The sequence below is a fragment of the Natator depressus genome, chromosome 2, assembly GCF_965152275.1.
Source record: "Natator depressus isolate rNatDep1 chromosome 2, rNatDep2.hap1, whole genome shotgun sequence".
NCBI lineage: Eukaryota > Metazoa > Chordata > Testudines > Cheloniidae > Natator > Natator depressus.
Genome location: NC_134235.1, coordinates 224,650,401 through 224,666,569, shown reverse-complemented (window position 1 = coordinate 224,666,569; position 16,169 = coordinate 224,650,401). Strand labels below are relative to the sequence as shown.

Sequence of the window (16,169 nt, the reverse complement as noted above, 5' to 3'; positions counted from 1 at the left end):
ATGAAAGCAATATGAAAGAATGATCAGGTAAAATGGTCGAACCAAATTTAAACCACTGTATTCATCTCAATAAACCAAATCAAAATATAAACTAGAAAGTTAAAATATAATCCCAGAAGTGTCTCTTCTTTGCAACTGAGGTCATAATGGATCTGTAGGATATAGTTAATATCAGAAACAGAACATCAAAAGTCAGAATGAGACCTGGAAGGAAAAAAGAAGCAAATAAATAAATAAATTAGTAATAATAAAGCCTTCCTATAACCAGGAAACGGAGAAGAGCATAAGACTCCATTTAGCCCATGAGGAACCATCTCTGCAAATCTAATTTTATCTGGGAAGCACTCGGATACTACCACAACAGAGCCTATAGAAACCCAAAGGTACATAGGCGTTTGTTTTTTCTGTGTAGATCCTTTGTATTTGGCTCCACACTAGAAAAGTTCTAGAGTATTTTAAAATTTAGAACCTTCAAAGCTTTTTCCATCATGAGCAGAAATTTAACAGTAGAACAAAAAATATTTTTCATACCTGTTTTCCACAGTAGCTAGGTAACCATTGCTCCTTTCACATGTCTTATTTGCTTCTGAGAATGTTACAAATGTGTGTCCAACCAAATAGCAGTGAAAACCATGTCTTCTCCAGCCCTGTGACAAACATCAGGCAAACACATGAGTTCTTGACAGATTAACATATTGATTCTGTTCTGCCCTTTAACATATAAATACATATTAATATGAAATCGATTGATGAAGCTCAGTTGAGAAAAAAGAAGAGACTGTGATCATCGGACATAGGCAGGGCTGTTATTTAACAAAAGGAAGCTCCCTGAGATCAGTATTGTTGTTACCCAGGGGATGATGCTGGGAGGTCTGCCAGGGGCAGCTCACACCTGACCCATCTTTTCCTCCTCCCCTCTTATGTTGGTATGATTTTCCTGGAGTGGAAGGTTATCTGGTCAGGGTGGCCTTACACTGATTTGCAGGCTTGGTTACGCATGCACCAGAAGAACAAAGATGCTGACTTTGCTCGGCTTAGAGGGAAATTATGTCTACGTAGCTCAACAACAGTGGGCTCTAAAACCTTGAACTACAAAAACGATTTAAATTATTCACATATAACCAGAGCTACCAATATCTGACTACACTGACTCTTCAGAATTCAAAGAAGGACCCCTTGTGATCCAGCTTAGGCTTGTTCCTCCTGAGTCTACTACAGAGGTTTACTCAAAACCAGTATAGATTAAACAAGTGGATTTCTGGGCAGGTGAGACTTGCTAAATTTGCTGACTAGGAACCATATCACCTGCTGCAATGGGGTGGGATTTCAGAGTCCAGACAGGCAGCCCACAAGTAAGGAATCTGAACCAGATAGCTGGGAAGGGAGATTCTTTTCTGCTTTGAATTGATTTCCTTTTCTTATTAGTTGCTGATGCTAAAGCCTATGAAGAGACAGAAGATCTGAGACTTGAGACAGAGAGGCCTGTGGTGGGTGCTATGTTTGTTATTTTGTTGGGTGAAGAGCCTAAAATAAACATGGGATGTTGTGAAGACTTTTTGTTAATAAAAACGGTCTATGTATATCTATTACTGAGTGGGAAACCAGACTCTATTACAAAGAAGAGGGAGGAAATGGAAGAATTCAATATAAATTAAAAATGAATTCAGAGTAGATTTACATCTGAAAATGAATGACAATAAAAACTGTACATACATGAGCAACTTGCTAAGGGAAAAAATCACTGGGGTCCTTCAAAAGTAGTTACTAAATAGAGGGAAGAGGTCACCATGAAAGACAAAGGACTTTAAAGAGCATGAAATCCAATAGGCTAAATGACCTTTATAGATCCCCATATAATCAATTTCACACTTGCTCTCTGGCAGCCTCGATCGATGATCTCCACTTCCCTAGGAGCTTGTGGTAAAGGTGTCCTTTTGCAGATATAACCAAGTTTCCTTTCACAAAGGTTAGCTGCCCAATATCCATCCTGAACATGAGGAGGGAGAGAAAAGAATGTCCAGGACGAGGGATGCATAATCTTTAGAAAACTGCTAATTTCCTCTCTCCTTGCTCATGCTCATTTTTAATCTGTTGCATGAATTGGTTGATAAATAAAGATTGCATCAAAAAATGATGTGCCAGATTCATCACAGCGTTACTCCAGTTCTACACTACTGTAACTCCAGTGAAAGGAGTAGAATTGGAGTAATGCAGGCTTGAATGTGTCCCCATGAGTATGACTATGTCACACTTATGAGTAGGAGACTCATTGTCAGCTAGTGAATTTTGTGAGCGAGAAAGTGAAAAACACACTAAAAATAAATCATAATGTCCCACAAAATGTTAGTTAATTAATGTTGATGTTAGACGTTTTTCTTTAATTATTTATTATTTTATTTTGTAATGAACTAGATTAACTTTCCTGTGGTATGTTTTGTAAAAGAGACCTAAGAGCTATCTGCCATTAGATCTTTGCGGAGGAACAATCAACTTAAAATGATTTTTATTTTTATTTATGGTGGTTTTGGGTGTTTTGTTACCTTCCATTTATTTATTTTTAACAAATCTAGCTACATTTCCATACTGCCCTGCATAAATGAGAAATCTGTGAGGACCAAGAAGTAGATGAAGCCGTAGCTTCCCACTCCCCTCTCCCCTAGGAGAGCTAGTCAGGATCAAGCAAGGAGAGTAAGCAGCACCCTGAGCAAGAGGGAAAGAGGAGAGGATTTGGGGCTGAGTTACAGTTCCTTCCCAGTGTGCATCTACATGGTGCCTTTTACACAGGCTGAATCTAGACGCTCAGTTTAGACCTAAATGACATGCACAATGTCGTACAGTGAGTTAGTGTCAGAACCAGGATTAAAATGGAGATGCCCTGGTCCACGCTTAATCCATTAGACCACGGTGCCCACTATGTAAACTACTTAATTTCTCTGTTCTTCAGTAGGTCTGTTCTTTCCTATTTAATGGTGGGAGGGGATTAATATTTACCATCGATGGAAACAAAAAATATCCTAGGCCGAGCTGGTAGTGACACCTAAATTAAGGTTGCCCAATACTTCTCATTATGAGACCCTGCTTTCATTTGCTTATAATTTGCCAAACTTTAACCTTTTGAGATTAAATTTTCCCTGCTGGATGTTTGCCTCAAGCTGAACTTTTCTTTTGAAAGTTTCAACAAAAACAGTTCAGCCACTTCTCAGAACAGGGTTAGAGAAAATGATGTTGTTTTGCCCATGTTAAAAAAATTCTTATAATCATTTATTCCAACAGCTTCATGATTTGGAGCAGCAGTATTGCCAACCTGAGATGCTCAGTAATCTTGAATGAGGCACTTAAAATTATGAGAGTGGATTAAAAATCATGAGATTTTTAAAAAATAATAAGTATTGGGCTCTTTTTATTGGCCTGTTGGTTTCCATTACGATTCAATGTCTTTATGTTATCAAGCTTTTCTCTGAAACCAGGAGAGCTAGAATTATAGTTTGCCGGGGGGGGGGGGGGATGTTTATCCAAAGCTGAGATTTTAGTATAACTTTTTAATCTCAGAAACTGGGGCTTTAAGAAAAACACCAAATATAGCAAGACTTGTGATAAAATCACAAGAGTTGGCAACACTGGGGCAGAGACTTGTAATTTGGCAGGGGGGTGCCCTGGTGTCAGGGATGTGCCTTTTGCCATCCCATGAAAGTCCACCAAATTTGGCCAAGTTACAAGCCTCAGAAAACTATTAGGACACACATTCTGAGTACAGACTTGTTAGAATTTGGCAGTTATTTTCTCCAAAGTTCCCATTTGAACTGGGCATGCTCCAGCCAGGGGCTGCAGGGACGGAGTGGAATGGAGAGGGTGAGTAATGGTGTGGGGCAGAGACAAGCTGTGTGGGAGGGATAGATAGGTTGTGGGGCACACAGGAGCAGAGACAGGCTGCAAGGTGGTGGTAGATAGAGGCAGAGACAGACTATGAGGGGGTACATGCTAGGGCAGGGACTCTCTCAACAAAATTTTTGGTGGCCTCAGAGTGAGGCCTCTTTACAATTTTTCCTAAAATACTTAATTCACTTTAGGAAAAACAAATAAATATGCACATATACATGCCCAAATCATTGTAATTTATCTATGTAGGATTTTTTTCTTTTTTGCAGACTCAATAATAAAAATAATATACAGTTGTCTCTACTCTTTACTGGACCTAAACAGGATAGAAACAGAAATAAGGTGCTTTGAACATTCTTGTCTTTTTTCTTGTTGTTTCTTTTACTTTTTGGGGTTTTTTTTTAAGACTTGTTAGCTATAAGTAAGTCTGCTGTGAAAAGTGATATTTGTATGTTTGTTAATATCACTTTTCACAGCAGACTTACTCAGCCCTGGCAAGCTCAGAGGCAAATTAAGCCCTGGATGGGTACAGAGGCAGTGGGGGCATGGGCAATGGGGCACTGGGGGAGGCAGCAGGGACCAGAGGTGAAGAGGAGGTTGAGCTTGAGCCAGATCACCGCACAGCCAGGGAATGGAGCCCAAAGCCAGACACCCAGGGGACAGACCCTGGGGACAGAGCCCGAAGCCCCGTGGCTGGAGCCTTCCACTTGCCATCCCAGGGCAGAAGCCCAACCCTACCGCCCCCGGGAAGGAGGGGTCTGACTGACTGACTGCTCCTGCAGCTTGTGTCTCCCCAGAGGTGGGTGGGGCGCAACCACTGCTGGTGGCCCCTGGGAGGGGCCACTGCCTTGTCGTCATCCCCCAATCACTGCCCAGGAAGCTGTGGCTGCAAGAAAAGCCCCTGGTGGCTGCATATGACCATGGTGGCTGTATTTGAGAAACACTGTGCTAGGGGCAGGGGCAAAAGGCTGGGGAAGGAGGTATAGGAAATGAGGGTTTGTAACTACTAGAGAACACTCCTTTCCAGAACCCTCCATGAATCCAGAGTTTCAACATTCCTCTGCTGTCAGCAAATGGCTGTTCACAGTCAGAGACATACCCCTCCTCTGGCTTGTTCACACAGAGGACAACAACCTGCTGCTACTACCAGTTACTTGGTAAGCTCAACTGATCGAGAACCGTGCTCTAGAACTAGAGCTTCCAATCCTGCTCGTAACCCATTTGTGGGGAAAGGGAGGGTCACTAATATTCCACATCATAAAATGTATGTCTTTTCAGTTTTTGGCTTTTTAAAACCTAGGACATTATATGCAAAAAGCAAAACAAAACAAAACAAACAAACAAAAAACCATGTTAAAAGATGTTTAAGGTTGTAAAATCAGTCAGTAGTCCACAGCTGTAAGGAGGTATATACATATCTCAGGTTTACAGAGTGGAAACTAGGAAGTTGAGTCACTTCCCTGTAGTATGGTCTGGTGGATTAGAAAACTGAGTATGCAGTAGCCACTTATAATAATAACAAATAAAACACCATGAACCTCTAAAACCAAAGGCACCACTTCTTGCTATGAATATAACAAAACAAATTTGGAATTTCTGGGCCGAGTTCTTTAGGAGATATGAAATGCTAAAACACGTTATGAAAATATTACTCCTTCCCTTTTGATCTCACACATCTTCTAAATGCCCTGTCTGATTGGCTCCAGACTTATATGAAAACTTACTTTAGGCTAAGATCTGGCATATGAAATTTCAGGTGGCTTCATGTGTCTTTGGTAAGGTTATGGAGAAGAGAGGCATGTGAATGTTTCAGAATCAGGCTTATAATGAATGGCAGTTTGAGCCTGAACTATGTAATGATTGGCATCACTAAAAGACATAAATTCTTAACAGTGAAAGTAAATTAACCCTTGGGACAATTTACCCAGGGTCGTGGTGGATTCTCCATCACTCACATTTTTAAATCAAGATTTGATATTTTTCTAAAAGAGCTGCTCTAGAATTATTTAGGGGAAGTTCTATGGCCTGTGTTATACAGGAGGTCAGACTAGATGATCACAGCTGTCCCTTCTGGCCTTCAAATCTATAGAGCTATGACAAATAATTGGATTATTTTACCTGTCCCTTCATAACAACACAATCTTCTTGTCTCTTTGCGTAGTCGGGTTGACCACGTAGCCATTTAATATATGTCACAGGAGTCCCATCACTTCATTCAAAATACATTTGAATCTTAAGGGCATTCAGTCCAATCCACAGCTCTTTTGTTGGCTCTAACATAAAAGCGGTTGGTGTGTTAATGGTGTTTTTACCAGTAACAGTGTACATTTCCAAGTCTGGAATGAGATTTCAGTCATGAATGTTGGGATACAGCACTTAGAGAGTTACATCTTTCGGCTTTAGCGAAAATTCAGGTTGCTCCTTCACATCCCTCTCTGCTGTGAGAGGTAACCTGGCCTATATTTTAACATGGCTAAGTCTTAGACTCATTCCAAAAATCTTGCCTTTAACAAAGGGACATACGCTCTTTGCAAATGGTAGAGGATGGATACAAACAATTTTTGACAAACTGTCTTGATAACTTAAAGCAACAAAATAAAGACAGGAATATGCTGGTGTGTGCCTGGCTGTCTTCTGTCAGCAGTGGCCTTAAAAATGCTGGGATTGAGCAACAGCATCCCTCTTAACAACAGAGGGCTGCCATTGACTGGAAAACTGGAGAGCCAGACCAGCTATCCCTGTGCTGTCCCACAATTCAGCACTGGTTGTGGTGGTTGTCCTGGCACATATTTAATGAAGTTGTATGTACCCTGTTCACCTTTTCTACATCTCTTCATCAAAAAAATACATTTTCCTCATTATGGTTCACAAGAAAAATATATATTTACAAAATGTTGGCAGCCCAAAAACTCTTTGGAGATACCTCTGCATGACTTTCTCCTGCAGATCCATGAAACAAACAGGAGGAGGAACTTGGTGGCTTCTTAGAGAGAGAGGAAGCTGAAATAAGTTATGCTGACACCAACCACAATAGCCCATATTTTATTTGTACAAAGTGGCAGAGTTGTTTTTTCCTAACTGCTCTTCACCAGGACCCCAATGCAGCAATGCTTTTAAGCACATGCTCAACTTTAAGCATGAGTAGTTCCATCAATTTTAATGACACTCCTCCTGTGCTTAAAGTTAAACGCATGCTTAAATGTTGGATTGAGCCCTAGCTGAAAAGACCTTGGCCACTGCAGAACTTGTCAGGCTCCAGTGCATGGGACTGGGGTTGGAGACACAAGATTCACACCTCTTATGTACTAAGAAAGCAGGTTGGCACACACAAGCTGGGGTTCAGGGGCTATGGAATGTTTCCTTTCCTACTGTACAACTTTTTTTAATACTTAGATTTTTACTTCATAAGTAAGCAAAAAATATTTTTCTGTGTTTATGTAAGAAACACCCATCAAGTCTGATCTATTCTTTGGCTATAAATGTTAGCAGTACTGTTCAAAACAAAAAGCAGCTAACTGTTCATTATAAATATTGCAGACAAAACAATTGCCTGTAGAAATACTTACTGTAATCAAGCTGAGAAATAATAAAGCTGTTTTCTGCAATATTATGCATACTCGCCAAATTTCCGTCTTGTGTCTTACATGCAGTCAAAGCTTCTTTCCATACTTTGGGCTCTCTGTGAATCATGTAACAGTGACCTGAGTATGGCAACCACCCATCTGGGCATTTAATAGACCCAAAGTGATCTAAAATGAAAATAAAAATGTTTTAGAGCAATGTAAAAGAGAACAAAGTAAATTAGACTGGCAGTATTTTCTGTTATTATGCATAAAATACAGGACATCTAGCTGAATATAGGTGGAATTTGAGATCAGAAATTCAAGAACATTCTAGTAAGAACTGAAATATGACTAATATTAAATATGTTAAATGTGAATATAAATAAAATATGGTTCTTTATCATTTAAACATCTAAATATCATAAAATACCGAGACTTGGACAGAGCTAACAATTTGTGTCATATATTGCAACTCCCTAGAAATTTCAGGTAATGACACTCACGTTCTAAATCTCTCGTAACTGCTTATCAGTAACTGACCATCAGAAATCATTTTGTAAATATTGCAACTAATTGCCTCTTCTTTAAATTGTCACCTTTTTAAATTGGGCCACTTAGGTGACTAAATACAGGTTTCAGACCCTAACTTTAGGTCCCCTTTCAAAAAAATCTTGACCCATTTATTTTGTTATTATTGTCAGTTAAAATATTCTTAAATAAAATCTCTCTCTAGTTTAATAAGTTTGTTACTGAGCATTAAAAGCAGCTTTCAAAGCATCCCTGGGAAACAGCCTATTGAAGATCACTTCTAGGTATAGCATGTGACAGCTATTAACTTGTCATTTGTATGCTTTAGGTCAAAGGCAGTCTAAATGTAGTACAAGGAAATGTAAAACGTAGCCCATGGCTGCTCTTTAATACAGAGACGTGGATAATGAAAACTAGTGCTCCTGCTGTCCTGCTCAGATGGACATGAAGCATAGCATGCTGTAGTCATCACAGACTGACTCTTTGCATTAAAGGTTAGGGTGGCTGTAGTGTGTGCCTTTTGTGCAATTAGGGACATGAAATTACAATGATGGTTTATGCAAATTAGGTCCTTGGCTCCTGTCAAATTGCCTGTAGAAATTGGCTTTTAGTTGTGTAAAATTTAGCCACCCTGCCTTAGATGAATGAAATAATGGAATTCTTCCCAGAGTGGTTAATATAGGATAAGGACGGAATAATGCCCTTTTGTACCAAGCAATATAGAACAATACTTTAAAAACACCCATGTATGTAGGTGCGTGCCTTTGTCCACCTGCTTGTGCACAAAGGCACGCACCTACATACATGGGTGTTTTTAAAGTATTGTTCTTGGCTAAAAAATAACTTCTACTGTAATTTCTTGGCGATCAAAATGCATCTCCTTTTTCGCCATTGCACATCTTTGCAGGCTGAAGTTTCTACCAAAAAAAATCACCTTTTATTAAATTGACACACTTACCTGAAGGCATATTGAGAGACTCTAAAGTGGAGTTTCCCCTTTTACAAATATAGCCATGTTTCTGATTACATGCCTGGTTTTCCCATTTAGAAGCTTTTCTGGGATTCAGCATGGCACAGAGTTTACCAGGGGCTGGAAAGGGGCTTCCTTTGACAAACAGACAAAACAGAATCTCCATGTAATCACTGCAAAAAATCATGTCACCAATAGAAGGCACAATTTTTTGGTGATCTCTCTTGCCTTTATGATTGTTAAACTGACTAAACGTAGAGCGTTATCAACTGCACAGATTAATCAAACTGAAAAAAGTTAATAGATTCCAAGGCCAGAAGGGAACATTTGGATCATTTAGCCTGACCTCCGTATAACACAGGCCACAGAACTTCCCCCAAAATAATTTCTAGAGCAGAGCTTGTAGAAAAACAGCCAATCCTGATTTTAAAAGTTTCTGTGATGGAGAATCTACCATCACACTTGGTAAGTTGTTCTAATGGTTAATTATTCTCACCATTAAACATTTACTCCTTATTTCCAATCTGAATCTGTCTGGCTTCAACTTCCAGCCATGGCATTGTGTTATACCTTTCTCTGCTAGCTGAAGAGCTCATTATTAAATATTTGTTCCCCATGTAGATACATATAGACTGTCACCCCGTAGCCTTCTCTTAGGTAAGCTAAATAGAGTGAGCTCCTTGAATCTATCACTATAAAGCATGTTTTCTAATCCTTTAATCATTCTCATGGATCTTTTCTGAACCCTTTCCAATTTATTAACATCTTTCCTGAATTGTGGATACCAGAACTGGATACAGTATTCCTGCAGCAGTCACACCTGCACAAAATACAAAGGTAAAATCACCTCTGTTCCAAGTCAAGATTCCTGTTTATTCATCCCAGGATTGCATTAGTTACAACAAACTCAGTATTATTTGTTATAGTACGAGAAGAAAATTAAGACAGAAGAGTGATTTTTAAGTTGATGGACACAGTTGTAAATTGTGTTTTTCAGAAGGTTGTTTTCAGGCTCCAGTTTATGTTATCGTTTGAATAATCCTACATAATATGCTCAGGATAAAACTGAAAACAATATTTGGGACCAGGGCAGATATTTCTCCTCCTGGGACACTGACCAAGTTCGTTAGGCTATTGGATTTATAGCCTTACTCCAATTATCAGTGCATTATGTTTTTATTTCTTAATCATCTGGAGTGTCATTAACAATGATCTCTTGTCATTTCATTATGACATACTTACATAATAATTATCATTTTAAGAACAGGCTATTGGTAGATAAATTTTTAGCTAGATGACAGAGCTAATTATTATCAGTACAATTTCTTTTGTTTAAAAATATTGACAATATCAGAATATTTGGTCAAGCATATTTGGTGGTAGAAATGACAAGAAATTTCCAGGGGAAAAAATAATAGTAGAATTATAATATAATATTGGCCCTGAGTCTCCTCTTCTTTGCGGCTAGTCATGTATTCCTGTACAATGTGAATGTAAAACAGTACCATTGGGATCAGCGAATGGAACATTTTAAATCCACTTTGCACAGATGTAAAGACTACACAAAGTAGGTGGTGGAGAAGTGGGTCCACAATGTTTGTTCCTTAGCAGTTCATGTGTTTTGGCTATTTATTATGCACCAGAAGTCATAACCTCTGTGTCAGCACCATAATTTCCATAGCAACTACTTTAATTATGATGTCACCAGGGCTCCGAAATAGCCAGTACACACCCATGTGCTAAACCAGCACCTCTCTGAAGCTGCTATCTTGTTCTCCAGACTGTCAGATTTAATTTTAAAAAAGTGAGTCTCCAGCTATTGTGAAGAAAACCTCAAATATGTGAACCAAATGTAAAGCCATGTTGACACTACAAATGTTGATTGATGCAAGTTATGTCGGCTTAAAGCCGCCAGAGTTAGTATTGCTTGTGCACGTACATACTTGGATCCTTGAGTCGGTGCCATGTGTGCTCACCAAAAGTGCTGGTGTTGATGCACAGTGCAGTGCACCATGGGTAGATGTCCCAGGGTGCAAATCACCACCATCCAGTGCACTGCTTTTGGGGACATTTTGGCAATGCTTGGTGAAGCAGAAACTAGTCAAGCGGGCTCACTGGGAGCAAAGGGTCAACTTCCCACCTTGCAGCTGTCTCCATCCCATAATGTTATCTATACTCCATAATTTTTGCACCTTTCTAAAAATCCCACAAACCCATGTGGTGCTCCTTGCTGTCCTCCATCTCTGATAGAAGCATGGAGCCTGCACAACTCTACACTATTGTCATAAGCTTTGCAAGCCCAGCATGCGTGATGGTTTTTGCAAAGCCATAAGAAATATTTAATCAGTGGGGAACGTGATGATTTCTTGGAGGATGAATTGGTTCTCGCTATGTCCCACAGCAATCAAAGGTTGCTGGTGGCAGTCACAGAGCAGCTGTAGATGGTCGGAGTGCTGCTTCTCGGTCTGAGAAATGAGCAGTGACTGATGGGATTGAATCATAATGCAGGCTTGGGATGAGAAGCAGAAGTTGCAAAACTGTCGGACGTGCAAGGCCACATTCCTGGCTATGTGTGCCGAGCTCACCCCAGCTGTCCAGCACAGAGACACCAAAATGAGAGCTGCACTGACAGTTGAGAAGTGAATGGCGATTGCACTGAGAAAACTTGCAATGCTGGATTGCTACTGGTCAAAGGGAAAGCATTCTGGAGTTGGGAAATCTACTGTGGGGGCCGTTGTCATGCAAGTTTCCAGGCCCATTAATAGTCTCCTGCTACACAGGACTGTGACTCTCAGCAATGTGCAGGACATGGTGGATGGATTTGCAGCAATGGGGTTCCTGAACTGTGGTGGAACAACAACAGCACTCATATCCCTATTTTGCCACCAGCCCACCTTGTAACAGAGTACATCAACAGAAAGGGCTATTTTTCTAGGGTTATGCAAGCACTGGGAATGCTTGATTGACATCAGTGTTGACTGGTCAGAGAAGGTGCATGATGCTTGCATCTTTAAAAGTACAGACTGTGTAGAAAACTACAAGCAGGAACTTTTTTTCCAGACTGACAGATTACCCTTGGCTATGCTGGAATGCTAGCAGTGATCCTGGGGGAACCTGACTTCTCCTTGTTCCCCCGTCTCATGAAGCTGTACACCAGCTACCTTGACAGCACCAAGGAAACATTTAACTACTGGCTCAGCAGGGGCAGAATGACAGCTGAATGCACTTTTGGTAGACTGAAGGGGCAATGCCATTGTTTGCTCAAAACATTGGATCTCAGTGAAAAAAAGATCTTGATGATTATAGCTGCCTGGTATGTCCTGCATAATATCTGTGACGCAAACTGGGAAAAGTTGCCACCGGGGTGAAGGACGGAGTTGGAGCAGCTGTAGGTGGAGCAGCTGTCTGTTGAATTTAAACAGCCAGACACAAGGGCTATTAGAAGAGCACAACATGGAGCTATACAGCTCAGGGAGGCTTTGAAAGAGCACTTTAACAGTAAGCCACAGTAATGCAATGTGGTGTACTGTGCGCTACCTGGCCCTGCTGTTCTGGGCACTGTTAGGAATTGGGTGTTGTTCGGTGCACATCTACGACGATAACACTTTCAAAGCACCTATTAATGTTGCAGTGCTTGCTATACATTTATAATTGTTACACTGTGTTTGTCACTGATCCTGTGAGTTGTGTCACACTGTACAGTAACAAGTAGGTGGGTGCTTTCAGAACTAATAGGCACTCTGCGGCATATGTTAGGAACGAATAAAAATGAATTATTTTCCAAATAGAGTTTTATTCAGCAACAAAACCAGTGAAAAGAAAATTCTGTGCTATTTTTAAAAGCAAATACATTAAAAACTTAATAAATGAGTTGAACAGAACTTAACAAGGAGAAAGAACATTCATGTCCATTTTACCTACATGTACAGCAAGCCTGGCTTTCACAGGTCAGGTTATTGGAGCTGTGGTTGTCCTTAATGTCCTTAATGTCCCCCTGAGTGGAGTGGTAGGGTTAGAGATGCGGTCCCTGATGCCATCGGGAATGCTGGGGGTGGGGGTTGTAGGGAGGTGCTGTAATGGAGTTCTCCATGGATAGCAAAAGGAGGCGAGTCAGGAAGTGTTCAACCTGTATGTCACCAAGAGTGTGCAGCATCTGTGTTTACTGCCAGAGAAGTCCCAGTATGTCCTAGTGCATCTCCCTCTCCAGTTCCTGGGCCTTTCTCCTGCCTGTCTGCAGCGTTCACCCTCCAGGTTCCTTGCTTGCAGCATGTTATTGAACATGTCATCCTGAATCCTCGTCTTTCTCATCTGGCTCAGGCATTCTGCGGGTTTGGAAGAGGAACCCCTCAACAGCAACAGCTGAAGATAAAACACACAGAGGTACCATTGTCAGTATAGTCACAACTGAAAGTTAAAGGTAAGATTCAGAACTCCCTTCCCTTGCTCCTCTAAAGTTTTAAACAAGACCTCCTTATTGACACTTCTGCTTTGGAGTACTTGTGCACAGCACCACTCACAACTCCAACCATGGTGAATATGGTTCACCATGAGTAAGAGAAATGTGGCAGGAATTGCTTGATTATGAGTCTAGGGCAATGGCACTGAATACTGGCACCATTTTCCACAGGCAGTGATGATTTTAGCTGATATCTCGACCCTGGAGTAACAAAAGCACAGAGAGCACAGCTGTGACTGGCGTCCCAAAGGCATCTGGGCCCATATGCTGCTAGTCTGTGTACTGCAATGGTGCTTGCCAAAGTTATTGCTGACTGGAGTGGGAAAATGTCCTACCACAGAGTAAGAAATAAGGCTGCCATCCCTGAATGAAATCGCTAAAAGATATTAGGGAGCTAACAGAGTCAAGCCTGCAGCAGAACACAGATAAAAGCTCAGCTTCTACATTTAAACTGGTTTCAGAGTAGCAGCCGTGTTAGTCTGTATTCGCAAAAAGAAAAGGAGCAAATGCTCAAATAAATTGGTTAGTCTCTAAGATGCCACAAGTGCTCCTTTTCTTTTTACATTTAAACTGTATACCTCAGACAGATAGCGAGACAGCACTTCCAGTATTCCAGTAAAATTGGTAGCGGCTCACATTTCCATCTGTCTGCAAGGTAAGGAATTAACTTTACAGCATTATTCAGTTAAAATCACCCTGCAGGACAGGCGGAATTTTAATTCTGAAAACAAAGATTGCTGAATTAGGATTGTCAGGTGTGCCAGCCTCAGCATACACAGTTTGGGTATCTGGCCAAAAGGTATCTCAGAAACAGTGCATTTCAAAGGTAATTTATAGCTTTCCTGTGTAGGGACTAGGCAACTGTCATACACCACTTCCAAGTGCCTTCTTCAAGAAAGGTCATGCAATTTATCTAAATACCTTCAGTGAGAATATTCAACAGTTCTGTAGGTTATATTGTTGAACTGGTGAATATTCCCACTGCATTTGCTGATGGTAGATGTAGAAGGAGTGAGTCTGTACAGGCCAATCCTGATCCCGTAGTAGATGCATGAGGACTGGACTGTGTTGCAGAATACTTTTGTCAGATAAAACTACAGTCTTGTCTACACAGTGCAATGTACTGACATTGCATTTCCAGTATAAAGCAGATTAAACTAAATCAGAAAAAGGAACTATTCTTCTAGAATCAGTGTCTATCTGGGGTGTTATATAATAATACTGGCATAGCTATGTTAGTTAATTTCTCCATCTAGACAAACTGCACCAGTTTCTTTCTTTTCACTGAAGTTAAGAGACATTGGGACATGAAATTATAAAAGAAGTGTGAGGTGAAATAACCATCTCAAGTGCAATAATATACGGTATTTATTCAGAATCTGAAGGGAAGCTGTGACAGCAGGAAAACTCATCAATCTTTGCCATTATTACAATGGAGATGCCTAAATACAAGAATTACTCAACCTGCCTGATTTGGCTACAGAGCAGAAAACTCAAAGGGAAAGGCAGATCCTTAAGCAAGTCTGCAAGACCAAAATAAAAAAGAGGAATTGAATGAATTGCTGAATATGAAAATTCTGTGGACACTCAATATACAGACAGTAGGAAATTAACGACAAACAAAGCTGGTAGAATTTTGCCTTTTGAAATGATGACAAAAATAGCTAACAGAAACAAAAAGCAAAGCAAATATAATTCTCAACAATATCACCAGCATTCTCTAGAATATCTGTTTTGTCCAAGATTTTTCATTTTCTGTTGTTAATTTTGCCTGGAGAGAACAAATGCTTTTTTTTCTTGGCTTCAATCAGTACCTCTGTATTTATTAAGATGGAGGCTCATGGAATTGCAGCATGACAGCATCCCCAAAACCACAAGATTGTTTTGTTTTTTTAAATCATACATTGTCTTTGGTATTAATTATTATTTAATATTTACATTGTGGCAATACCTAGAGGCTTTAATCCGGTTGAGCCCCATTGTGCAAGGAACTTACACATACGCAGAAGTGACAGTCCCTGCCCTCAAAAGCTTCCAATCACAAAGATTTATAATATCCTCCAGACATACCTAATGAAAAGAGAATTTTTGCTCAACTACATTGGTGTACACATTGTCAGAATATCATTTTAGTATATTGTAGCATAGCAAATATTAGAATATTTTGTGATTCTAAGTATATTACACGTGGGGATACTTTTAAATATATATTCCAAGTGTGTACAAGGCATTTCTATTCTGCTGAATGGCTACACCACTGAAAAGGAATATGCTTTGTAGGGTCTTATTGATGTTTCTATCTCTACTCATTGCTACACACCATAGACTCTGAGTAATATTCAATGGTATAAATTAAAGTTTGTCTTCTAAAGAAAAGAACATAGACTACAAAGTCAATGTGTAATTTAAAGTAAAGACTAGTTTGGGTCATGGACATCCTGAAAATGTTCCTGCAAGAAATATGTATAACCCCGAGTCTCACCATTTAAGATGTTTTAAAACTGAAGGGGGTTTGTAATGTTTTTCTCATTTTTTAATGTTAGTTAGTCCCATTTGAAACCATGTAAACCATTTGAAACTAGTTCCCTAAAACTGCTTGTAAAGTAGAATAATAACTCTTCCAATCTGAATAAATTGCTTTGTATCTGCTACCATCACAGCAGCATCCTGTAGTACCAGGATGTGCACAATTCCTTGACTGGTCATGTCATGATCATAGCTCTCCACCTGCCTAGCCACGTTTGGCTCCTGTGTACTGGGAAAAGGAATTGTTATG

The 16,169-nt window shown here is 40.0% G+C and overlaps 1 protein-coding gene across 1 annotated transcript in view; it reads right to left on the bottom strand.

Moving 5' to 3' along the window:
- The window catches only part of LOC141981926 (macrophage mannose receptor 1-like), a 44,267-nt gene extending 35,164 nt beyond the window's left edge, over window positions 1-9,103 (bottom strand). The window contains 5 exon segments of the mRNA XM_074943547.1: window positions 532-647; window positions 1,874-1,987; window positions 5,995-6,149; window positions 7,443-7,625; window positions 8,926-9,103. Of these exon segments, the coding sequence (XP_074799648.1) occupies window positions 532-647; window positions 1,874-1,987; window positions 5,995-6,149; window positions 7,443-7,625; window positions 8,926-9,103 (746 nt within the window).
- Window positions 9,104-16,169: the final 7,066 nt, after the last annotated feature.